The 27359-nt window shown below is 38.6% G+C and overlaps 1 protein-coding gene across 7 annotated transcripts in view; it reads right to left on the bottom strand.

Annotated features, from left to right (window-relative positions):
• LIMCH1 (LIM and calponin homology domains 1) overlaps positions 1-27359 on the bottom strand; it is a 171420-nt gene that overhangs the window by 65573 nt on the left and 78488 nt on the right. For 5 of the 7 annotated variants that reach the window (XM_021541366.3, XM_021543008.3, XM_021542170.3 and 2 more), the window contains 2 exons: positions 5729-5835; positions 2689-2719 (listed from right to left, as the gene is read on the bottom strand). In XM_021541366.3, the coding sequence (XP_021397041.2) occupies positions 2689-2719; positions 5729-5835 (138 nt within the window). Of the gene's footprint in view, positions 1-2688; positions 2720-5728; positions 5836-13964; positions 14015-16761; positions 16770-27359 lie in introns of those variants that run through there. The other 2 variants (XM_021547097.3, XM_077782822.1) reach the window with 2 other exon arrangements.

The following is a 27359-nucleotide window of genomic DNA, read 5'->3' as shown; positions in this document are numbered from 1 at the left end:
AGAAAAGATAGATCTGAGTAGAAAAACTAGACAAAGAAATTTTAAACTTCTAGAAGACATACATAAATATATTTGTTTCTAAATTCAATATCAAAAAATCACTGAAGACTACAAATATTAGTAGCTATTAATGAAAACCATTCAGACCAAGGTAATAAGCAAAGTACCTAGAATCTCTGCCTGCCTAAAAGTATCTTAAAACTGTGTCTATTTCAAGGACAGAAAAAGGAGTCCCATTTTTAATCATCTTAATGTAAGTAACCAGATGACATAGGAACATTTATTTCCAGGCTTCTGCTACGTTAAGAATATTTTAGCCCAAGATTAATCAAAAGCCATAAGAATCTTGTCACTTCTATCAGATTACAGCATAAAAGTTAGTGGTTTCATTCAAGTTCTGACTTGGTATCTCTCCATAAAAAGTCCAAGAATTGCTCTTGCAAGTAGCAAAGATAACTGACCTGACACTGCTGGTGTTGCACTTGTTTTAGAAAATGAGAAATTAAGATGCTTAGGATGGTCAAATCCAATACATCCAAAAATGCTGACATTTATACCATGCAAGGAAAGGCCTCTTCTGCACCCACATATGTCTCCACTTAGAGCAATGTCTTTAATAATACCTGTGCAGAAGCTATTTGGACTGGAAACTGCTCATCAAAGGCAATTCAATTCAGTGTTTTGTAGTGGTTAAAAATGACAAACCATGACCCTAGAACTTAGGGCTTTTTCTCATTTAATGCTCATTATTTTGGCATATTCCATGACATTGCAAAGTATTTAACTGCAGAATGAACAGAAAATATTTTGATGTGGATAAGAGATGCAACCAATAGTAAATAATAGTTTCCATTAACTATTTCAAAGAAAGATTCATAAAGTGAAATACAGTATTTTATGTTTTGATAGGACAGGGCCATATACTTAATGTTATATATTGAACTAAAAGAAAGAAGACTAGCAGAAATCCCAAACAAGGGGTCTGTTCCACTGGGAACAAGATATTTCTTGGACTCTTCTTCCCTAAAACATGCATCCACATTCCTCCTCAGCACATGCTAGACTTTTCTTATCAACTTGCACTAGCATCCCCATTTTTCATTTAAGTGTAATGTTCAAAATTTCAGTAATGTTCACTGCAGCTGAGGCCCTGACAGAAAAGGATACAGCATTATACAGATCTTCTGTTTAAAAACAACTGTGGTACATAATGTAAAATATGTATTTTATCTATAAATAAAGTTTATATTTTTCTTCAGTTTAAAAGTAGCATACATGTCATGAAATAAATGAGTAATATTTTTAATGGAGTTTAAAAAATTTCTCTTTTTAAAAAAATCACATCCAAATCAATACTACTGTGCTGAATGAAAGGAGGTGGTTGGTGTTGCTAGTCCTGACTTTTTTTGTCTTGAAATAACCTTTATCTGAACTGTTTTCCTTCAACCAACACCACTTGACAAATTTAATGCAAAAAAGTCTTACAGTATATGTTCTCAAGTTAAATGAAAAAATTTGCAAATAACAGTATTTATAGCAACCAGGAAACTGTCCAATTCATTTTGCCATTCAATCATTCATTACATTGATGAAGGTTATGGTATTTTTGGTATTTTAATGTATTTCTGCTAGAATTTAATCACTTTCTATCTTCTTCCTTTCTCTATTTGGAAAAAAAAGAAAGCAGCAAATTTCACATTTGCAAGCAATTCCGGCTGGCTGCCAGCTGAGGCTGCAGGATCATGCACCTGGAAAACATATATTGCCTACAAGCACATTTTGGAGTATAATTTTGAAACTTCACCTTTAAAGCAATACATCTGTACAAAGATGTTTAGCCAGTGCCCATAAAGAGTGTTAAAATACCAAAGCTGAATTCTTCCCCTAAAAATCTGTGTGCTGGGTGCAGAAGATATTGCTCTACTGATGATGGGAAAGACAGGATGAAACAATTTGGGGGAGGGGTGGTTTTGGTGTTTGTGTTTTTTTTTTTTTTTTAACCTCCAGTCATGGAAGTTAAGATTACTAGATTTCAAAGTTATTAAATAAGGTCTTGGCATTTCCTACCAGGATATAGGGATGTGAGCCAAACAAAAATGATACCACTTTACAGCCAACTAAGGACAGACAGCTTCCCAGGTTTTAAACTGAGACCAGCAAAGTTTAGGTATTTTCTTTTCTAGTTAACAAGTACAGGATCCAATACCATTGCCCTTAGTTTAGATTAAGAGGAAACTGAAGTTAAATGGAAGTAGTCTTTCTGAAGAAACACTAATTTATTTGGAAGAACAACAAGAAAGCTAGCAAACCTCATAGTAAGGCCTTGCATCCCACTTTATTGGCCATTTTGCTTCATTTTAAATGTTTTGTGCAACTGTACTCTATGCCTATATATTTGTAAAGGGCTACAAAAATGTGGCTGAATCAGACTGTTCCCGGCAAATACCACACTGGACAGCACAGAAATCACTTTGTTTATCATTCACCTAGGACTATCTAAGAAGAGCGAAATGTTCTCCATTTTATTTCTATTGTAAGGATGCTTTGTCATAGCAGCTCTACCTAAATTTCCAGCAGAACCCAGTTAGGCTTGTATTCAGAAGATTTTTCAGCAATACTTATGTACTCAGTTTTATGATCAGGCCAATAACAGCAGACAAAAAGAGAAACTCCAAATGATGTACTTACATTTTTCAGCTTCCTACTATAGTCAATGTTCCTGGTTCCACACACGAACACATACAAAGATTTAAAAAAAAAAAAAAAAAAAAAGAAAAAAACAAAAGAAAATCAGAAAGTAGACATACTTTCCAAGATGCTGTATGCAGCAGATCACATTTTCCCTAACACAAGCCTGCCGAATGCTTCTGCTGTCTGGAAATACATAAAAGCTAAGAAGATGTAGTTCACACATTCATTTATTCATAACATGGGAGTATTTTGTCACCATTATTTCAATCATTAAATTAGAATTCTGGAAGTACAAGAAGAAAATGTGTTTATAATGCTCCCACAGTAAAGTAGGACAATGCCAAAATAATTCCTTTAAAGAGAGTTGCTGATTTCTTAAAAATGAAGACCTCACTGCTAAAATGCATTCTGCAGTTATCAAAGTCAGATTCTGCTCTGCAACCCATACAGATTCTGGAAGCAACTGAACAAGCATAAGAGGCATCAGCACACATTAAGGAAATATTGCAGGTATTTCTGTGGAAACAAACATTGCAAAGAACAAAGTGAATGGATGAAGCAACAAAGACCCTGTCATTTAAAACAGAATGTGCCATGGAAAACATTTATTTTTTAAATGTATACTTGAGCACTCAGACTGAACATTGGCATCATCCTACTCAATTTATTTTCTTCTCTTATGATCATGGAAGAGTGGCAGTTTTATGTTAAAAACAACAAGGTACAAAATTTGTGCAAACATAAAGAACATTTCAAAATTCAGCAAAGAAAGCATTAAAAAAGAAGGAAAAATGTATCACTACATACATAAAACCTACATAAGAGTATTTGAGATTTAGTAAAGATTGTGTCCTGTTATTTACAGTGGAATTGTCTTCTAGTCTCACAGTAAGACCACTCCATCATTAAAGTTTATCTAGTAAAACCGAAAAGAAATATATTCAAATCTGTTAGAACAACAAAAGCCTAAATATAGGCAATGGCAAACAAAGTATTTTTGACAACATTTTTTTAAGCCAGAATTTTGTCCACTAATACCCACACAATAAGAAAAATAGAACAGTCCTGGTTTTTTTCTTAGTGAAATAACAGTGGAAAAGAGACTTGTTTAACAAGTCACAAAAAAATTCCTTACAGCATTAGCTCATAACTTTTATAAGCAGTGATCCAAAAAATAGATCTAATGCATGCCTCAATTAACATCTATATGAAAAAAAAATCGTTGAAGTGTCATTATCTTAAGCATGTGCAATAATGTCACAGTAATCCTTCACCACAGAACAAATAATATTTTCACCGTGTTTAAAAAAAATACCCCAAAGTCTTCAAAGAGGTAAAAAAATCACCTTCATGCTTTGGGAACTAGCTAGCAGAACACAGCCTTCAACATATTTCTCTAAAATAGTCATGGACTTGGCTTGTACACCTCAACTCAGTTACTCAGTGTGAACTTGGACAGTGCTAGGAAAACATTTGGCTCATTTCCACAGCTTCTTTCTCTGAAGCCCTCATATGCAGTGGAGGAGCAGGCCAGCTCTGTGGGGTTTATGATGCCAGGTTTAACTTGGTGTCATAGTGAACAGCTCTGCTTCGAGCTCCACCCTTGTCAAAGTCTCTCAACCTGCCTCCACCAAGCATCCATCCTCAGCCCCCAAAAGATGAAGGTTTTTATCAAAAATACTCTTCCTCTCTGGTTTCATATGGAGATTAGGGTTTTATATTAAGATTATGGATTGTTTTGCAACTCTCTCCAGTCAATCATCATAATGATTTTACAGGATATCATGAAGAACCTGTTTCATTTAATTAAGTATTACCAGATTTAGAAGAAATACACGACATAGCCTCCACTCACTACCATGCAGAAGGCAAGAAGAACCTCATGTTAAAGTCAGAAACTTGGGAAGGAGCAAAAAATGGTATACCTTAAAACAAGGACACTGGCCAATTTGATTTTCAGAGCCTTTGAATTTTCCCAGACAATGCCTGGGAAACCATGAAAACTTGCCCAGCTTCCATTGCCAGAAAGGAATAATAAAAAAAAAAAAGCTACTGAAATTTAGTAAATTGTTTCCATATATTTTTCTGAAGTGGAGATGTCTGATCAGGATTTCATTAGTGATCTTTTTGGCCAAACTAAATTAGACCATTCAATCATCTCAGCAGCATTTGCTTGTCTGTGGAGCAGTAACTTCTTTTATAACTGTAATATGACATGATAGACCCAAAACTTTCAGGAAAACTTCTACATACTAATTTAGAAGTTATGAAACACAAATTATAAATTTTGTTAATTTTATGAGAGTGTGGGGTGGTTTTGCTTTTAAAAAGTGGGGGGCCTATGCAATTTGTGTGGTAGTGGGTGTGTGGTTTTAGTGAAAAACTATCTAAATTGTGGCATTTCCAGTTCACACAGACTTCCTCAGTCCAATTACTGTCTGTCTCAAGCTATAGCTCTTGCAGGGAAGTGAAGAGACCATGCTATGCCTGCATCTCATAGAATCTGAAGTGCCTCTAAATGTCCTATATTTCACCATCAGAACACTTTAATCTGACATAACACAACTATGACTTCTTTTGCCCGAGACTATAATATTTTATTAGTTGGACAGACAAAAAAAGAATGCAATCAATTTAGATTAGGGAAACCCCTAAGTCCCTCAGAATCTCATTGCCTAACTAAAACAGTATTTTTACAAAATCACAGAATAAACTGAGTTGGAAGGGACCCACAAGGAACATCAAATCTATCTCCTAGACCTGCACAGGTCATCCCCAAGAGTCACACTATAGGCCTGAGAGCATTCTCCAAGTGCTGTCCTATTTTGCAGAGCTGTGGTTGATGTCTCTGAAAAAAAACCTGTTGAATAGAACAATCTATTCATCCCAGCACTGATAGTTTCCCAAATTTCTGCTTCCTATTTGCCTTACACTGATTACAGTTATGTAATCTTTTTGCTAATTTTTAAACATTTACTATTGCATCACATGCACCTGAGGTTGTAACATGCTACTCACAAATTGCTGCTATACTTACTTGACGGTTACTCTGTTCGATGTGTCCTGCAGATCACCAGGATCAAAAAGCTGAGATTCTTTAAGTCCCAGTTCTTTGCAGCCTCTTAAGAATAATATGATATTATCCTGAAAAGAGACAAAAAGCATAAAATCTCAACATGTTAAGCTCTCCTTAACTGAAAAAAAAAAATCATACCAAACCTATTTCTCCCTAATTCAGTAACTGCTCATGAACAGTCATACCAGTAGCTAAATGAAGAACAAAAGACATTTCCAGTCACATAATTTAAAAGGTCAGTGTAGATTTTGTTTGAAAACCAGATACGTATGAAACTTTTTTCCTTTTCTTTTTTTTTTTCCCCCAAGATATACAACTACAAGCTTGTTGACTTTCTTCTTTTCAAACACAGATGGTGGCAACTTTTTTAACTGAAAAAGGCCACTGATTTTTCCACCTACTGCTGGAGGCTGCCAACAACCTCAGCATGTTACAGAATAGAAAACGCAGGATTTTTGAAGAGAGCAGGAAGAGTAGTATTAAAAAGCCTGCCACCATTTAAGCAAGCAATTTGTTCAGAAAACACTTTGCATGTCAGATATGAGCAAGCCAGTTAACACAACTGTTCTCTTGCCTCTCCAAATGTAACCAGTCAGAAGACAGGAGGAAGGTGCTTTCTCATGAAATAAAAACCTTGAAGCTACACTTCATATGGCCACTGTCTCTAAGAAGAAACAACACCTAATTTTGTAACAGTTCTTATGGAGGATTTACTCTTTGCAAAGTGTAAGAATTGAAAGCCAATAACTTAGAAAGGCTAAGTAAAAACTGATATAAGTCTCTTTCAAATCAAGTCCAAACAATGACACTTTGATTTGCACCAAGGAGATTGAATCTGCATGTGTGCATATACAGTTAATACAGGTTTAATACTTATACATATGCATATATACCACTCCCCTGTTACAGAACCAGTGAATATGTTTTACATGGATAAATCTTGTAGTAGTAGAGAATAAGTTTTTAGATATATATGTTTCTAGACCAGCAACTGCAATGGTAGATGTGTGGACAAGTAAAGATACTGCCCACTGTCCAATGTACAGCTTGATATTTTTTGAGGAATCATCTCAAACCTAAAGCTAAGCTGCCACATGAAGAGTTACAGAGGAGCAGAACCACAGCATGTGGTGGAGACCTGTTTTCACAAAAAACTGGGAAGCAGAGGAGCTTGGCAGTGTTCAGCTTTTACCCACCCTGCATGACAGAGCAGGACTGGTGAGCAGGGCTCTCCCCACATCTGCTCCAGCCTTTTTTGGGGCTCGGGGGGAGCAGCCCTGTTTGTTCTGCAAGCAGCATGCTAATCGCCGCGGCTCTTGGCATGCCAACACTCTTGCACACAGAGCTCGCCAGCCACACCACAGAAAACAGAGACTTGGAAGTTCAGAGGAGTTCAAATCTCCCTTTCTTCCCTGGCTGAAACTTAACAGCTTTGGAGGGGAGCCAGGGGGGGAAGGAGCAGCAGTTGAGAGAGCAGAGAGCCCATAACCCAGAGAGACAGCATCATTCATGACATGAAAAGATGCCTGTAAAATTTTCCATCTGGCTTACTGTTTGCATTATAATTTTTCCAACTGCATCATGAGTAACTCTTATGTTTAATCTTTGACGGAGGACAGTCCTGGTCACTCTCAAATGGTTGGTGAAGCAATGTGTAAATCTGATATATCAAAAAAAGTTCCTAACAGTATTTCCAAATTTAACAAAAAATGTACTGGACATAGAAGTCATAGTAACCCAACAGACTAAGAAAACAATCAAAGAAGGAGGAATGGTGAAGATAACTAATTGCACCCATCTTTATGCCAGAAGTTCACATCTGACCTATGATAAGCAGTAACAAAAATACCAGTTATTTGGAAGCCAAATAGTTTGGAAACTCAGTTCTTCTGTTGATGAACAAATTCCTACGTCTCAAAAAAACAGCATCACCGACTCCTGTTTGGCTATATGCTTTTATTTTGATGGTCACCATATGAATAATGCTTGCCAACAGTTACTAACACTATCACCGAAACAATTCCTCAGAAAGCTGGTATCTTGTATGGGTACAAATAACCACACGTGCCAAAAAGATGCTATCAGTGAACCCTGAAAGAATCTTCTGCTTTTGCTAGAAATCTCATAATTTTTATTTCTCGGTGGTCCTAAAAATGGCACTTGTTTAAAAGGATTGAAGAAAAATCCAACAAAGAAAATGCTTTAAAATGATGTATTTACTCAAGGACACCTGCCTAGGTTGTCTAACCCCAAGCCAAAAATGTATCTCATACTACTGCATAACCAAACTTTTCCTGGATTGCTGTAGCACAGATGAAATTCACATTTGTTAGTTCCTTTAGTCACTGGAGAAAAGCACTCCTAAGCCACTAAAGGGAGAAAGGAGTCTTAAAGTTAAGACCCAGCTCCTAGCAAAGATTTCTCTCAGGATTACTGCACCTTGCATTGACCAGGTCCTGATTTCTTCAGTTCACAGAAAATGTTGCTTTTATCTTTGAAGAAGATTTATTGTTCAGTGTCTGTTAGCTGCAATTATGCATTTTTTGTAGTCAACTAAAACACCACTCTTTGTCATTCCTGAAGAAACTGAAGAAAGCAGAAAAAACAGGTTTACAAGTAGCAAGATATAAAAATCATCCTAATTTTAAATAGGTGACTAAAAAGACACATTTAATGTGCCTGCCCAGCTCCTTACAACTTGGCAGAACTAAATAGGTCATGCAAATGGGTCACACTGCAGTGGCAAGGATCTCAGGGTGGCCAGCTGCTGTGCCTCAGCTAACAGAGTGGTATCTTTTACAGTGGTCTCAGAAGACACGTGGTCAGAATTTGGTCCCTCTGGCAGCCCCTACAAGGTACTATCACACAATTTCCTCAGTATATTAAATGAAGATGATACTGCTTTTCTCTCAGCCATTAATTTCTGCAGCTGCAGTGTTGGAGTAGACAAAGAATTGGTCACTTGGTCAGCATATCATTTCCTACAGCTCCAGAGGACCTACAACTGTGTCTTGCTGGCTCTTCTTAGTTTTATCACACACCACTGTATAATCAAAAATCTTCTCGCTTTTGTCCTTCATACACACAGAGGAATAAAAAGCTGACAGATTACAGCGTAAATTTATTTTGCAAATTTTCTCTATTATTTTAAAATATATAATTTTATGTCCATAAATATCTATATTTATATAGATCTATAAGTTATAAATCTGTAATCTATAGATATCACAGATAAATATACAATTTTATCTATGCTTAATCTAGAAAACAACAGAAAGTCTAAATAGGCTGTATAAAAACAAATGCTTCAGTGTGGTGACAGACACAGGATACACTGATAGGTTAAATCCCAACCCTTTTCTGCCTGCCTCAGCAGAGTCCTGACAGTTACTGTTACATCAGCACTACAGGCAATGTCACTTACTTGTAAGTACTGAAAATCAAAAATTATTATTGTAAATGTTTCACTATAGTGAATTTCAGAAACAAAAAATGAACCAAGACAAAACTGCAAACTCCCAGGCAAGCCAGCTATGAACCAGTAAGAAGAAAGGCCATGGACAGGTAAGGGTGCAGAGCACTGACTCCCTGAGAACTTTGTCAGGAGGATGCATGGGAAGGAAGGGGAAAATGCTCCTGCTAACAACTACATTTCTACACCATCACCTTTTCATCCTTTCTGGTGTGCAACCTGACAGACTCACCACTACAAAATCACCTTGACAGGACAATCATCTGAAGATAATGCAGAGAGAGTAGGTGGCATTGGGGTTACACCTTTATGAAGGTGCAGACAGGGAGTAAGAGAGGGGAAAGATAGCACACTACTCACTTCTAATATATTTATTTGTTTTAACCTGTGTGTTATAAATATGAAAAAATGTTGACTGTATAGCATTAAGAAATTTTCCTCATGCATGAAGCAGAGCACAAAATCCTGAACCCTGTAAAAAAAAACAACCCTGAAATTGGCAGTTGAGTAGGACAGACACCCTGGAAAGCCACTGCAAATTCACACAGTAGCACTGCCAACACACAAGATAGTTCAAGCTAGCGAGAATCAAATATTCACAGCAGGCAAATTCTCTCCATAGGATCTGCTGATCAGATGCAATGGCAAACAGCTTGAATTTGGCCCACTTCCATTCCTTTCATCTGCCACAATACATACAAAACAGTCTCACTGTATTCGCACTGCAAATCGATTCTACAGCTTAGCACTGTGGAGCCATCATTTGTCAGATGTGCTACTGCATGGTCTGGATGAGATATTCAGATAAACTTGGGGAAAATAAAAGCAAGCCAAGCTGTATATCTTCCCAGAATACTGAATAAAATGCCAAATACATGCCACTTCTGTAAGCTGGAGATATTATTAGCTGCCAGTAGCACTGCTCTGTTTTGCAGGACAGCTGCAGGGAAACAGGTGGCCTTTTTCATTTCCAGAATGCTGATATTTTCCTGGCTCCAGAATGAGATCTCTAAAATTAAAAAAAAAAAAAATTTCCAATCTGCTTTTCTGAGAAGTTTTCAATGGACTCTCAAAAGCCTTTTGTTTGGTCTCAACATTTCTTCCTAATTCCCTTATTTTTCCATTTTATGTAAGTAAGTAGTGATGATAATTTATCTATATAAAAGCTGTGGATCTTGCCTGATTCACAGGTTCATAGAAATACTGAAATACTTGGTTTAAGTCCACCAGGGAAAAACTTCTATAAGAAGGGCTGGGAATTTTTTATATGTGTGTGTGTGTGTGTGTGTGTGTGTGTGTGTATACATATATCTGTATATCTGTATATATATACAGATATATATATACACATATGGGTATATATGTGTTACTGTCCAAGATGCTTTTTCTGTGTATGTTTAACTATATACATATGTTTAACAATAGATGTGTGTGTGTGTATGTATATATATACAGATATATATTTACATATGTGTATATATGTGTCACTCTCCAAGACGCTTTTTCTGTGTGTTTAACTATATACACATGTTTAACAATAGGTATGTGTGTGTTTGTGAAGGAAATGGATCATAGGACACATTCACTTAGAAGCTGAGGATGGTTAACTTCCAGAAGAGGAAGGCTGACAGCACACCAGAATTGAAGGCACCTCCCAGAACAGCAAGGGAGACAGGGCTGCTCCCATTCCCTCCCGCAAGGATTCTGGCACACAATAGCCGCACCCACTAAAATGAAAGGCTAGTGGGGTAGAACACCATGAAGAGGTGATCCCTGGGAGCAGGGAGGGGAAGCAGGCCCCAGCAGCCCGTCTCCGGCCCGCCGCTCGGCTCCCTGGGGCTGCGGCAGGCACGGCACTGCCCGGTCTACACAGACAGCCTTCCAGTGGGCCCCGAGAAGGTGGTGAAGGCTGCCCTTGCCAAGAAAGCCCAGCCTTCTTTTGCTTCTTTTCGTGCAGTCAGGAAGGAAAGTATGTGTCTCCTTCTATAACAATCCTGATTTCTTGTCAGAAAGGCAAAAAACGCCTTTAAAGTGGTGTGAAGAAATGGGCCAGTTGGTACTGTACTTCAGCTGCACAAAACTCACCAGAAACCCCAAACGTGGCTCTAAGTGACCTTCAGGTAACATCTAAGTCTGCCTGAAGATAAAAATAATAGAATCATAAAGTCATCAAGGTTGGAAGAGATCTTCAAGATCATACAGTCCAACCATCCCCTCAGCACTGCCCCTGTAATTCTTGAACCACTAAACCACATCACCCAATGCAAGATCCAGATGCGTCTTGAAAACCTTCAGGGATGTAATTCCACCACATCCATGGGCAACCTATTCCAATACCTGATCATCCTACAGTGAGTTGTTTTTCTAATACCCAATCTGAATCTCCCCTGTCTCATGTTAAAGTCATGTCCTTTAGTACTCCCACTGCAGGCACAGCAGAAGAGACCAGCCCCTAACCTCAATACAACCTCTTTTCGTGAACTTGTAGAAAGCAATGAGGTCCACCCTGAGCCTCCTCTTCTCCAGGCTAAACAACCCCAACTCCTTTGGGTGTCTCAGTATCTGACTCTAAAGATAAGTTGGCTGGAAGTGCCAAGATGCTTATGTCCAGCTGCTCCCAACCAGGCTCATGAGGGTAAAACCTGCAAGTGCCTAGAGCAAGAAGATAGTACACAACTTTGATGCTGCTATTGATATTATAAAAACTTATAATTTTTCAATAATGTGAATGGAAGCTGAGTGAAGGAGAGAACAGACTTCAAGCCAACAGGCCAAAGCAAACCACGGGAGAGTGGGAGGGGTGCAGAAAGCATGAGCACAAGGCTGACCCTATGACTTCACTAGTGAAGTAGGTCCTGATATTATCCCTTGCTACATCAGGTCATTATCCCTGAAGGCATGAATTAAACATTTAAACAAATGGGGTCTCAGTCAACTTCTATGTCTTTGGGGGAGAGAGCAGATGATGATCAGATGATGTGAACTCCCTCAGATTTGCCAAACCCAAGATACACCCTAAGGATGGCTTTGTTCACAGCACTGAAGACAGAACATAGCCAGGCAGGGAAAAAACCCAAAACATTTTCAGGCTATTCCCTGGCTCTGATGCTGATGAAATCACAGCCAGATGTCAAACAGATGTCAGATTTTACCAGGTCTTGAAGATGGGGTGCCTATCTGATGCCATATTCTATGGTAAAGCCATGCTGTGGCCAAGGAAGAGGATAACATTTCCTTTCCACCCTCTCTCTGCAGCTGACTCTCTCGGCGTTTTAATACCAGATTATAGCACTTGGCTTGTGAGGGATTTGTCTCAGTTTTATGACTTTTTCTTGTACCCACCTTTCTTTTTTCTTTTACTATTTTTCTTTTTTTCTTTTTTTTTTTTTTTGTGAATAGAGTTCACAAAGAACATGGTTAAAGACAAGTTCTCATACAGTGAATTGCAGCAAAGCACTCCTAGAAGCCACTGGGACTTCACCTTGAAAATCTACAGCCAGATGGTTAAAAACACATAACCAGCAAAAATGTAAAGCATGGTTCCTTTTGCTGTGATGGAAAGGACTTATCTCACTCTGCCTTCTTGGTGCTGTTGTGAAGTGGGTCAATAGAAAAGTTATGACTGTGTTGGGGAAAGAACTGCAAAAGAGACAAGAATGAAAGAAACATCACAACATCATGCTCCGAGGGCAATCTGAGCTTCCATCTGTGGCAGCTACTTCTCCATCCTCCTGGCAATAGTTGTGTTGTCTGTCTGAAGGAGAGGAAGAAAGGTCCTGAAGACAAATTTGACCTTTATTTGCACTCGCATTATGACTGCAGGAATATGACTAACTTAAACACAAACCTCTAGAGTTTCAATCCTGAAACCAGAGTTTCAACCCTGAAACCACAGCTAGACCCACAATGGTTCTGCCAGAGCATCTTCTGGGGAAACTGGACACTTTCCTTTCTCAGCACATCCCTGCAGCTGTTGTCCCCACAAATGAGGCCTACAGCAAAATATAAAAATGGGCAAGAAATTCACAATTAAGTTTAGGAGACATGCTGTTTCCTAAGTTTGGTTTATTTGTTTGAATAGACCCAAAGTGTCAAGGAAAGTACCAAGTCTCACTATGGATTTATAAATGCTCACAAGACAGCCATCCCAAACAAACCCAAAAATACATAAACTTTAAATCTGAAGTTCTACGTCATAAGAACCACTACACCAGATACTGTGAAAGCAAAATTTAAGTAAAGGATACCACAAAAGAAATTAGTCTGAACATTAAATATGGGAGAGTATTTTGTTTGTTTGTTTGGGTTTTTTTGCTAGACATAGTGTTAAAGCTTATCACTCTGCATACAAAAAACACCCAAAAAACCACATATAAATACAGTTTAATTACCTCATGAGCAATATAACCAAAAGGTAAAGCCCTAGGGTAGTCCAGAAGAACACCAAAAATACAATCTCCAACACAAGGAAATCCTTCATGTGTTACATACAGCCATCAATTAAACCAAGCTGTGCTGAATAAACCTGTGCCTTTCCAGACTGCTCTCAGCGCAATTGTATGTTAAGCCATGGCACAACACATACTTCTAAAAAACTATTTATGTGTTTCTGCTAAGAGGGGTACTTTGGTGGTAAAGATGAGTACCTATGCAAAACAAATATATGTGCTAAGATTTAGTCCATGTTTTCCTTAATTATACTAGCAAGTCTACAAAAGATAATACCTTTTTTTTTACATAAACTGCCTTCTTTTCTCTGCCTGCAGAGTCCGAGCTTCATGGGATCCCTTTGATCACATTTGATATCCCAGGGCACTGATACCCAACACCTGCTTTCTATATTTTGACTTGACTGTAGAGAAAATAACCTTGTTTTCCAGGAAGAGCAGTGTTGACTATTCAAGGGACCCAGCTCCAGGAAATCATCAGATTCAACTTGCAAAAAAACCTTGGGATGGAGTGGGTCTTGCACAGAAGAAAATGAGAAAAAATTCTGTACATCACGAGCCTGTCCACTTGGAAATGTGTGTCTGACTGTATCATTAATTATCTGACCACCATCATCTATTATAAACCAGTACAAGTAACACAAAGCATAATCAGTGCATCTGCATCCAGATTCAGAGATTACTATCTATAAAAATACTTCTCAACCTGTGATCACTACTGACTGCTTTTATATTTTCACTGTCATTACATGCAAAGCAGATGGCAATGACAAAAAAATAAAGGAAACAGAAATGAGCAATAGTAAAAATTACACATAATGCTTTTATGATACACAAGAGCCTGATTAATTAGAGACACAAAACTGTCTTACCTATGCAATTTATCAGCTGTCTTCCCAATCAGGCACAGAAGTAGATTTCATCACAATTGTACAATCCCCCAAATACAAGGGTTTAATATATATGCAGGATTAACATAATCTGAAGTTTTGTGACATCCAGCTATATTGGGCCAGCTGAGCATTCAGGGCCAGAGAACAGCTGATATTTTCTGAAGTTTATTTTTGAGGTCTGAAACTGTAAAGGTGCAAAAGAAATTGGTACCTAAAATTACAATTAATATGAAATCAAGCCTCTAAAACTGAATGTATGACCACCACCTGGCAGCTTCATAACATTTTTTCTAATTGCAGTAACTACTTACTTCTAGCATGACTTTACTTTCTTGCCCCTTTTCTTTTACATGGTATGTTCCCTTTTGCTTAGTATATTAAATAAAGCTATCTTCCATTTAAAGCCAGAAAATTGTAACACTTGTCAATATTTGGACTTCTCTCAGTAGACAGCAATCCACCTCAGGGATCAGGACACTTTGCATCCTGAGCTGTTGGAGGGCCTCTTCATCCCTCTGTCCAAGTACAACTGCTGTAGGTGGGCCTCAAAAGATGCAAGAAAGCTGCTTGTGGGGGCCAGGGGCCTGGCAGTAGCTGTTAAGATCAGACCAAATCTCTATTCCCCAAGGCAAACAGCAAAACAGTGAAACCGCCAAGGAGGACTCATTCCTGGTCAGTTCATGACCTCTGCAAAAAAACCCAACAAATTCCACTTCTCCTTTCAAATTAAACATCTACTCTTTATTGCCAAGGAATATGTTTTACTAATCTGTGGTGTTCGAGGTTTGATAAACATCAGAAATCTTTTTGCTGCTGTTACACGATACCTGCCATACATTTTCACCACACTCACAGCCTTGCATTTTCATGCCAACATTACATAAAACATACTGGACTTCTTAAATGTACAGGTTGGGGTCGCTTTAAAACACTTCTAAAAGAAGCTGTTCAAGTCCAAAAACCACAATTTTTTTTAAACTGGCTATTTCTACTGAATGAAGTTCCAGCACATTTCCCATGAAAAACCTACCTTGTTGGTTTTTACTTCCACTAAAAGAATAAATAGAAAGCTTTCATACTTAGGTGTCTAGAATTACTTTTGTGAGGAAAAGGAAGGGGAAGAAAACACATGATTTTCAATTTTTTGCAAGTGAATTTTACAAACAATCAAAATATCTGTGCAAAAATATGCTCAATAGATCAGTGCCCATTTGTGACTTTGACCATATACAGTATAATAGCTAGAATTATTGAGTACGCCAAAACTATATCCATGTATCTGTTGTTTCTTTCCTAGATATGAAAATATAAATTTGGTGTCTAGATGGCATGACCATAATTATCAGTAAATATCTCTAGCTTTGGTGGGGTTTTTTAGGGTAAATATTCATGGCAAGGTGAGCTACCCAATAGTCTGGCAGTGATTTCTTTTCCACTCCTTTTCAACCATCAGTAAGCAGTCTCTAGATTAAAGAAATAGCATGACTATTCCTAAAGCCATTGTAACTGGAAACCTAGATTAACTACACAGAATAGCCTACTTTAATGACTTAAATTGCTGCTGTTCACTAGGTCTATAGTGGTCATGCAAACATGCCTTTGAAGAGGCATTTGGAAATCGGGATTCATGGATTACATCTGGAGGCCAGTGTAATTTGCAGTTGTGAAGACTAAGCTTTTCAGGATAATAAAATGTAGTACAATACTATAATGTATTTAAGAGGCAGAATTTCCTTAAATTAATGGAATTAAATTTCCTTAAATTAATGGAATAAAATCAAGGAGAGCAGCAAGAGAGAATGAACAGAAGTCTTCTTTAATATGGTGCATTCCTATTGCAAAGCATTTCCCCAGCTCTTTCACAATGTCTCTGTTTTGATTCCTCTGGAAAGCAGAACAGAGGGGTGTACTACTGCAACACTCTCTCTGTCCTCAGAATATACAAAGAAACAAGGGTAGGAAGATGTGTTCATCACATGGATCACACCATGTCTTTAGAAACAGGATCTAAGCAGTGAAGATGGCAGAAATAGCTTGTTGGTGAAGGGAAACAAACCAGCTATCACTGATAACTTATTCTTAAAACTTCAGTTAATACCCTATCCTCTGTCATTGCCAGACCGGAGATAAACTTTTGTTTCTTAGAAGAAAAGAGCCAATCATGCTTACAATTCAGCTTACCTGGGTATAACCAGTGATTCCTGCTCCCAACAGTCACAAATAAGGCCAGCAGAGATGTTCAGGTACCACCAAATAACAAGCTTCCAACTCCTCACCTGCTACTTCTGAAAACTGTTTCAATTTAAAGCCACATACAAAATGTAATAAAACTTAACTGATGAAACTGTATAAATTATAATGGTAAATTTAATATAAATATGATTTTTTCCTTTCCCCAACAAAGGGCCAGGACTCAGAGTTGATCAGAGAGAGGTATATTTAGACAGCAGAACCAGTAGAGTCTAGCAGATTATTAGGCCAGGCATCAAAGACCATGAAAGCAGCTGTACTAGCTCCAGCACCAATAAGAAGCTGCCAGCAAATTAGCTGATTTAAAGCACTGCAGAATCCCAGTCCCCAGCCAGCTCATGTCTCCAAACCACTCCCATAGGCGCAGATTTCTGGAGAATGCAAATGTTACAGATGGCTACCCAAAATGCTCAAAACCAGCAGGACTTATTGGCTTTGGCAAGCACTTTTTCACTGCCCTTCCTAGTGACTGGGGAATACATTCATCAGACACGGGACTGCCTTGCTCCAATGCACTGACCCAGCTGATGCTCAGTACTGTGCTGAAGCAAATCAGCCCTTAAATCTGGGGATCCTACTAGGACCTACCTGGGGTTTACAAGGTCAACAGATGTAGCCCCATCCAATACAGGGACTACAGAGCCATGCAATCACCTTAGGTGATGCAGGAACACTGCCCAAACTGCAGCACAGGAGCCCACCCCACCCCAAGATGCAGCAGACCCTGGTCACAGATGTTCTGCATACTGTTTGTGTACATGCCAGCCAGCCCAGAGCTGCACAGAGGCTTCAGCATGCCTGTGACTGCAGAGACCGTGGAGAGTCATCTAGCACCTGAGCAGCACTCACCTTCTGGGGCTTTTTGGCTACCTGGAAATCCCTAAATGTGCTGTGCTGCACTGCTAAGGCCATTTGGGCCATTTGCCCTCAAATGGGAAAGGTACAGGCATTAAACTGCTCTCCTGCAAGAGCTGATGTGGCTGTCCTGAGCAAGAGTGAGAGCTGCCAAACCCAAGTAAACTGTTCAGTGAGTTGCCCACACCCACACCACAGAGGTTATCCTGGGTTCTGCATTCTCTGGCATATCCTAAACTCCACCTTCCATTATCCTGAATAGAGTAGTTGACTGTTTTTCCTCTTATTTACTTCCCATTCTCTGTCTGGCATTTTTATTTCTCCAACCTGCAAAGTTATATACAAGAATATTTCTGTGCTGCTTTAGAAAGAGAATAAATTATATTGGAAGCTGTGATGGAGAACACTGACCACAATATTTTAAGTTGTTGGTGTGTAATTTACTTACATAGTAATTCATATTAAGGTTTAAGTGCTGGATTTATTGTATTGCTCATCAAATTTCAGACAAATGAAAAAAAATAAGCAAGGGAAACTACTCTTGGGAAGATAAACTATCTGCAAGAATTTTTGATGCAAGTGTGAGAACACTTAAGAACTCTCAGTTCTCAAAAAAATATGTAAAGGTCTGGAATACAAGGAGTTTCAGTTCTCTAGGATCATAATTTAGAAAGTAAATTTTAATCAGGATTGGGTGGGTCAAGAGATTGGGTAATAGTATTTAAAAAAGCAAGTGATTAATCTCTGATCAACCAGAGGGTAAAGACTAAAGAGCATTTAAGGTCTCAAACACCCCTGGGAACTAGCCAACTTAGTCCAATACTATGCATGCTGACTCTAGGCGGATTTTGGTTTTTCTCACATACAGTCCTCATGCTTATATGTGGGCTTCTCTAAATTTCATTAGAAATACTCCATCATTCTCCCTAAAATTCTGTAGTAGTTATGCCTTTGAAATGCCAGGGGCAGATAGATACTGAGCTTGCTGAAACCACTGTGCTGACAAGTACCTTTTTCCTCTGTCCCTTTTTACTGCATCTGTTTTTTCTCAATTACAAACTCCTGAATCAACTTGAGGTGCCATATAACATAACAGGGAAGAGGAGATTCATATCAGCAAGGTGATACTTTGCAGGAAAACGGATTTTGGTCACTGCTGACTGTGTCATTCAAAGACCTAAAATGCACAAAAATGGAGGCCTGGCAGATCTGAAGATACAGCTCCTGAACTCCCTTCAAACTAATCATAATATTGGATTGAATTTTGCTCTTTGGATTGTTTCCGATAGAAGGAAAGAACAAGGAAAAACTCTTGAATTTTTGCTGCAGATACATCATCACCAATTCTAAAATAATTCTGCTAATACCTTGCTTACTCAAATTTTGTTGGACTGCACCAGTCGTCCAAGAGGATGTAATTATCTTGCTTCTTCCTTGTCTAAAATTCTAGACCACTGACATATCAGATTCCACCCAGTCACTATCCAGCAGTGTAAAAATAAAATACAGGCATGTGTACTAAGGGAGAAGACCAATCTAGCCTGACTTCTTAAAACATACAGAGCAAAACAAAACAGCCTCCTGTGACAAACTCTATGTCATGTTACTTTTTTACATTAGTCTGTCACTAAACAGTGAATTTAGTTACAAATTTTATGTGTTCCTTTGGCCTACAACATTTACTTATACACTTATTTCTCTTTACCTCTTTAGAAGCTTTTGTAAGAGTTCTGACCTGGGAACCATTCTGTTTTATTTACCAGTCTGCAACTAGTTCTGCCAATGATTGATGCAATTCTTGCATTTGTTCATAATTTTTTTTCTGAAATAGCAGAAAATACATTGTTTCCAATATACAGTATCAAGCCTGTAGTAGTAGTTACTAATTTTTTAATTGGCTTGTATTTTCTTTGAAAGGAAACAAACAGTACAGTAGAACAGTGTATCTGTGTCTGGTGCATGTGGCATTCTCAGAACACTTAAAGTTTTCCTTTTCATGCAGTTGCTATAGTTTAAGAAGCAACTACTATCTGACCCCCTCAGGGGTAACAGAAGAAACTTAATGAAAGAAAATATCCAGGAACTGTAAAAAAATAAGGTTTTTTTCCCTCTTCTGTCAAGTGAAAGTTGCATGAAATATTTTTCCAGATCAAAAGTTGAGATATTTTATTAGCTGGTGCTGCTGATCTGTACAGTCTTCTGGCACAATTTTCACAACTTGTTTACAGTATCACCCCAGTTATCTGGAACTTTGTGTTATCCCCACAAGGGTCAAATTCCTGACATGTATTAATTACACTGAAAATTGCCCTGGATTACTTGAAACCTCAAATAACTGAACCTATCCACTATCCTCCCTTTTAAATAACAGAGGACATACTGTATAGTGGTGCTAATACTTTGTGGCTGATCCCTGTAACTCCAGAAATTAATACATAAACGTCACACTTCTTATCTAGGAGGTCTGCCAGCTTTGGTCTGAAAACCAGGCTTGAGAGGCACAGAGCATTTATAGCATGGTACTATTCAGTGCTGTGGGCTGCAGGACAGGAGCAGATAGGAAGGACAGAAAGGTTAAAACCAAAAATCCACTAACCAGCATTCCTGATCCATGCACTGCTGGCCAAGGAAACAGACCTGCTTCACAGTTCAGCTCTCTTTAGTTGCCAAAATGACCTTGGATCCCTCCTGTAGTCAGCCGAACACTGGTGCTGCCTGCATGGTAAGCCTATGTCTCACTGACACGTGAGCTTTTTATTGTGCTGCATCTTCTTGTGCCCATTGCCAGCAAGTCAGGCCTGCAGCTTCCCCTTGAAGGCACGCACCAAGCACCCTCGCAGGAACCTCTATAATTTCATTATGTCAGGGCTTGAATGGAAAAATAACAATTCAATGACCTACTGACAATTTAGGTAATTTAGCCAACAGCAGACATTAGCTCTAAGATCCCTAATGCCGTTGCTAGGCAGGAGTGATAACGTTAGGATTGGTTTTGGAAAAATCAGCAAGCCTCTTTCCAACCAAACTAGAAATGGTATTCAAAGGACAACAGCAGCAAGGCAGCTTTCATTAAGAAAAGATATGAGAAATATTCAGGAACTTTTGGTAACACTCATAGGATTTGCTGGCTGTGCAGCCAAGCTACGCAGCACCCATTCCAGCCCAACAGTTATAAATGGCAAGCAGCAAGAGCATCAGCAGCCTGGGCTATCAGTTTAAGGCCTGAAATTTGTTGCCCTACAACAGGTGCAGGGGTAATTGTCACAATCTAGCACTCAGTCCAACATGCCTCCCAACACGCCAAAATCCATGTTGCAACATATGAAGTCAAGCAACATATCTTTAGCAGTAAAAGGAGACCAAATAATACCAACATTACGACTAAAAAGAGAAAGGGGAAGAGGGAAAAGCATCATGTTTATCATTGGCCTTATGGGGTAACGCAAGCTTGGTTCTAAATTGTGCATGAGCACTACTACAGTTCAAAGAAGAAAAGCCGAGGTAATGAAAAAGCATAACAGAATGAACCGAAAAATGCTGAGCTGAACTCAGTACACACTTGGATGCATGCACACATTTAGCAAGTTAAATACTCTCCCCTTACTGAAAAGCCTGAAAACTCCCTTTCACACATCATGCAGTAATAAATCAGCATGCACTATTGCTCCAAACAGACATTCGCCATTTAAGTAATAGTGCTTCCCACATAAAAATGAGGAGGAAGAAACAAACAAGTACCTGGCAGTAGTGAGGACTTTAACAGAAGGACACCACTCCAAAGAGCTGAGGATTGCTTCTGTATTGCAGTATTAATTTTCTAGACCATTAGTTATAAATGAATGTGCAATTCTCCTACTAAGCTATGGGACAGATTTGCACATCATATCTCAAGGTTTTTCAGCTTTCAAAAGGTTAATAGTTAATAGTTTTGATGTCACTCAGTCAGATAGTTCAGCCTATCTCTGTATTTTCCATAAGCAATTAACTAAGCTGTTTCCTCTGCAGCATTAATTTTAACAGGTTTACAATAGTATCATTAGACCTCTGGACATTTAAGAGGAAATGCTATACAATTGGAAAGTACCATGCCAAGCAGGAAGCAAGTGGCTTTAATCCAGGAGCAGGGAGGAATGCAGAGACAAGGAGAATTCAGTGTCAGGTATTTCAGGCCTCTATTAATTCTTGACCACAGCACCAGACTACAGAATTTTACTGGGCTCTTAAACTAAAGAAATAACTTTGCACGGATCTTTAAGGCAGCAGTTTTCCATTAGTTTGCCTTTTTGCTTGTTTGCTTTAAGTCAGGGAAACAACTGCAATGTGATCTTTGGAGCAAGACACGTTCCATCATCTGCATTCAGCACGTAGGCTCCTGCTAGCAACATGCACATCATCTAAAATAAATCCACTTAAGAGTCCCCGGAAAGGTTTTCAGCATAGAAACAGTATGAACAGTTGCTAGCAGACATTAACTGCAATAGACTTCACCAAGTTGATCTGCAGCCAGGGAGGGGATTAGAGACAGCATTCTTCTGCCACCGTCTTCAGCCCAAGGGCCAGGGTCATACAGACTGTTGCTTGCTCTCTTTTTACAAGAGAAGTTCAAGGAAGCTTGAGCTTCCCTGGACCATTTTGAGGCAGCCAATCTGTTGGTCTGACTATACTGGGAAAATTCTTCCTGCTTGCCACCCCAGGACTTCTCAGGTTAAGAGCTTTTGGGAAGGTACCCTGCCTTTTCACGCTTCCAGTGCTGCTGTTATCTGGTTGTCAGCATTGATCCCTGCAGCAGAGGCTACGTGTCACTAAAAAAGACAGTTGGGGATCAGAGATGGTATTTATAGTGCAGACCTACAGACTCCAACCTGTGAGAGGCTTTCCAGAATTAGGGAGTGAGAATACTACTAAGTATAATTTTAAACACAGGCAACCTTTAAATGAAGGATTTAAGGTTGAGACTTTCCCGGATTCTTGTGTCCTTTGCTTTTCATCAATACCTTAAGGAGAGGATCTAAGTTTAAACTCTGTAGCTGCAGTTTCAAAACTATTTTAAACTGGTGGAATGATACCTCTTTTCCCTCCTTGGTAAGCCTCTTCCTTCCCTCCTGCCTGCATTTCTTTTCATGCTGTAAGATGAAAGGTAATTTTTAGCCAGGTCAGTTGCCCACTCCAGCTAATATGAAAGCCAGTGCTGTCATTTGTAGGAATGCCAAATTCAGAGTAGTTGAAAGCAACCATAACCTCAGGACTAGTTTTCCTTGCTAAGGACAAAAGCTGATACTTATTTGGCTTCAAGACATGGACAGTTGTAGCTCTGCATATTTTATGTGCGTTGGCCTAAACACTTGCAGGATACCAGCTCACTGCTTCTTTTTATATCCTCATTGCAAACTAATCAGTTTTGCTACAGAAGACACACAAAAATTGCAGGTGCCTGGATAAAACTGCAACAGTGCCACATTCCCCACAGGACACAGGTGACGCATTCACAGACTCAGGGCATCCAACTCCTTCACTGAAAACTCCTGAAGATGGTACATGTCTCCAGAGCATGTGGTATTTGCCCAACTATGAAGAGAAGTCATAAGCTTTAACAGTGGGATGTGTTTTGAAGAGTATAAATCATTGCTCAGGAGGCTCTTTGTTTCCAAGATAGCAGCTCAAGGAAGGAACTGATCCTTCATTCATTAAGTGGAAATTTAAGCTACATGGCATATGGCAGCGGTTTGTTAAACTACTGTATTTTGTGATATTTACAGATACTTACATAAAAGCTTGCCATTTCTGAAATACTCACTCACCGCAGTGTTATTAAACCAATGTAATGCAAGTCATGGCTGAATTTATAAAAGCAAATCAGTTATTCCAGTGGGCAACCTACATTTTTCATGGGTACGAAAGGAGCTCTTCCTGGAAGCCAGCTGCCCTCCCCAAACCAAGGCAAAGGCATTTATAGTAAAGGTTAATGTAATGATAAGGTCAAGTTTACATTTCAGCTGCCTAGCATTATCACTTCATCAGTAGTTTTTCTTTTTGCCATTTTCAAATGTTATCCCTGAAATCCTTCAGTTTACTGAACTTCCTATGCAAAAAAAAAAAAAAAAAAAGTAAACAATCATTATGATATTTTATAAATAACATCTTTGAGAAGTCACTTGATAGCCCTAAACAGGTACACTCTTTGCTTTTAACCAAAAACTTTTTTCAAAAGCATGGTAAGGTTGGGTAAGCAAAGGGTGTCTTCATACAGCAAAAAAAAACATTCAAAAAGGGACATCCTCTGCAGTGACCATCTGCTCTTGGTTTTATCATAGAAAGAGTTCCCCTTGCCTCCAAATCTGCATATTAACGTTCTATATTATTCAGTGTGAATAAAGCTAATTATAAACCTACAGATTAAACTCACACGTGTTGGGAGAGCAGTCTAAAATGAGACTGTGAATGACATAGGAATGCTTGTGATATTTTTGTAGCTGTTATTTATTATTTGTATTAACATACTGTCTAGGAGCCCTGGCCATGGAGCAGGACACATGGGGTGAGGTGTTAGACAAAAACAGACTAACAGATGATCCTTGCCACAGAGAGCTTACAAGTATTATTAGCATTTGGCCAAACCAAGTCCTGACATTCTCAGCAGCAGAGCTCAGCAGGCTGAGAGTACAGTTTAAGCTGACTGTGAAAATGCTGCACCTTTGAATACTAACCAGTCCAGTTTCAGAAGGGGTCTCAACAACATGACAGAGTTTGCATACGTCCACAGCAGCTATGGATCACAGCCATCCTGCACATGTCCTGCAAACATTTACACATCTTGGCTGCTGCTGTTCTGACCCAACAAAGAAACTGTTCAGAGCACCCTGGGTACTGAGAGACTTTGTCTTCTAACAAGGGATAAACTCCTGGACACTGGCAGAAAGCGCCAGTATCCTTAGCATGACAAGGAGTGGTCCCAGCCACCAAACAGCTTAGCTTATTGAGTGCACTGAAAGCACTCCAGACAAGGAAGCATCCAGAAGATGGAACTTTAGGCCAGCAGGGAAGCTGGTCTGCCAAAGTTGGCCTGCCTGGGTTCTGGCTGGGGCCAATGGTGCAGGAAGCACACAAAACCCCCTGAGGGATCAATAATAGGCAATCTGGAAATAAACAAGGTTCTTCATTTCAAGTTTCACCTCCAGCCATCATAAACACAACACTCCAGCTGGCAGCTGACGAAGGAAGTGATTGCCCATGGATGTTAGGGACAACTCATGAGCCATACAGAGGTGGTGAACATGAAGACTACTAGGAGTTGGTTGAACTCAATTCTCTGAGGGTGTGTGTTACAGCTAAATGCAGCTCAGACCATCACAAACAAATAAATAAGGTGGGGTCATTTACCTCCCTTTGTTTTTGTTTGTATACAACATGCCTTTTATTAAGTTCCTTTTCTTTCAGCCTTTCTTGCATGCATACATCAGATTATAGTACAGCTTGGGAGCCAGGCAGCACAGGCTGAACCCAAGTGCAGAAGTGGAATATGTCTTCAGTACATTTGCTGTCAGATCAATTACTAGTTTCCAGTATCAAATGTTTGAGAGTTTTGGAACCAAACCAAACACATCAGAGTAAACACAGCCATTTTAATCAATAAAATACTAAATTAGATGCCAGCATTGTATTTTCCATTTGTATTACTAGTTTAAATGGCAGGAGAGTAATGCTTCCTGGACAGCATTTGTATGGTTAATTGGAAGCAATAAAAACCTTCAATCCAGTTTAAAAAAGAAAAATAGCTGAATTTCTTATTAACTTTTAGGTTTTATTTGTTTGCATCTCATTTCCCCCCAAAAACTGCTTTCGTTGTGCTTCCTGCCAAATTTGAACTGATAGCTGTTTTCCTCTTCTGTGATGAGTTAGTTACAATTTCACTGCAGATTGTTCCACACAGACTCTGTTTACAAACAATGTGGTTAAGAAACACCTGTTAGCTTGTTTTTATATTCTTTGTGTAACTTGGAAATGTTTATGAATACAACATACAGCTAAATTCATTAAACAGGAATTTCATAAGGTACTTATGTCCAGCTCAGATGACACCCAAGGCAAGAAAGTATAAATGAAAAATCAATTTGAAGGCAGTGTAAAAAGGTAGGGGAGTGAAAAACCCAAATAACATAAAGTATACAAGGACGTGATACTAACCATTATTTTTTTAAGAACACTCTTGCTTTAGTGAAGAGATTCATTATATATTACACTATGTGAAGAGCCAAAGCACACAGTGCTGCTCTCAGCTACTGGCTAGACCCTAAAGATTGCATTAGTCAAACATTCAGATTTCAGAACTGAAAGCAGGCACAAGAGGTGTAGATAAATCAATTACTATTGAGCAAGGAAGATCCACAGAAAACATGGCAGAATGGTTTGCACAGTATTTTACTATGCTGTTGACACTTTGTTTTACTCAACACTCACAAAAATGCTTTTGGAATGTGAGTGCCAAGAACTTATTGTTTTTAGATAGACAGGAAGTTTTGCTTCTGTTTACTTCACATGTACCACAACTTACACAGCAAGACTTTATGAATACAATTGTGCTGGGAAATGAATATGTTCAGCAGAGAATATAAATACAAAACAAGGAAACAGAAACTATCATATATTATGAATTTATATATTACAATAGGAGCAGGCTTTTTCCAGAAAGCAGTAGAATTAAAGAATGATAAATTTAAAAGAAAAAAAACCAAGAAGACAATTCTTCAAGAAAAAAATAGTAATGAGGAGGTATGAATGAAGAGAGTGATAAAAATAATGCACGTCTGTTCAAGTTTTCTGTATTTATCTTTGCTAATTATTTTTAACTGAGTGAAACAGACTATACTTCATTTGGATCTTGTAATTTTATTTGGAGGTTCATACTTGCATGAAGAAACAAGATCTCATTTGCTGAATTAAATTAGTAACTTAAACTCCTGACAGCTAACATAAGGATGACATTTCTTTGAAATGACATATAAGATAGAAAACCCCCAAACTTACAATTTGTGCAATATTACAGCATAACAACAAACAACCAGCACCAGCAGACAGATAGGTGGTCTTATTAAGGGTAATAGCAAGCTCTCAGAGAACACTTTGCCAAAAGAAACTTCCTGGGAAAATAATGAGGGGAAAAAATCCAACCTGGCTTTCAAAGGAAAAAGCTTTCTTAAGCAGCACATTATGCCTCTGTTTGTCTTGGTGCAATAACCATGCAACCAGGTGACTTCTGCAGGTCTATTTTTTCCAGTGCTATATCATACATATGTCACAAAGTTAAGGACCATAAACAAACTGAAAACTGGATGCCACAGTAAATAGGTTTTTAATTCAGTAGTACTGAAACGTGAGCCAAGATCCAAGCTAAAGTTCATCTCTCCATCTTTGTCTTCACTACTTCCTCCTATTATATGTGAGAATCATTCACACAGCCTCTGAAATAAGTGTCTGATCTCCTGTGGGGATTGTTCAAGGAACTGAAGTAATGCTATAAACTCCCCTAAATCCTGTCAAACAAAAGATAAGGCAGAAACCTTTTCTTTTCTCAGAGTGACATTATTCAGGGACAGGAAGCAAAAGCTGGAATCTTTTTAAGGGAAAAAGAAAGTCAACATACAGTAGTTACTATTATAGAGCAAACCTTATCTACAATG

The sequence above is a fragment of the Lonchura striata genome, chromosome 4 (assembly GCF_046129695.1).
Source record: "Lonchura striata isolate bLonStr1 chromosome 4, bLonStr1.mat, whole genome shotgun sequence".
Lineage (NCBI taxonomy): Eukaryota > Metazoa > Chordata > Aves > Passeriformes > Estrildidae > Lonchura > Lonchura striata.
Note: the sequence above shows the minus strand (reverse complement) of the source record. Positions and strands in the feature narration are given on the sequence as shown.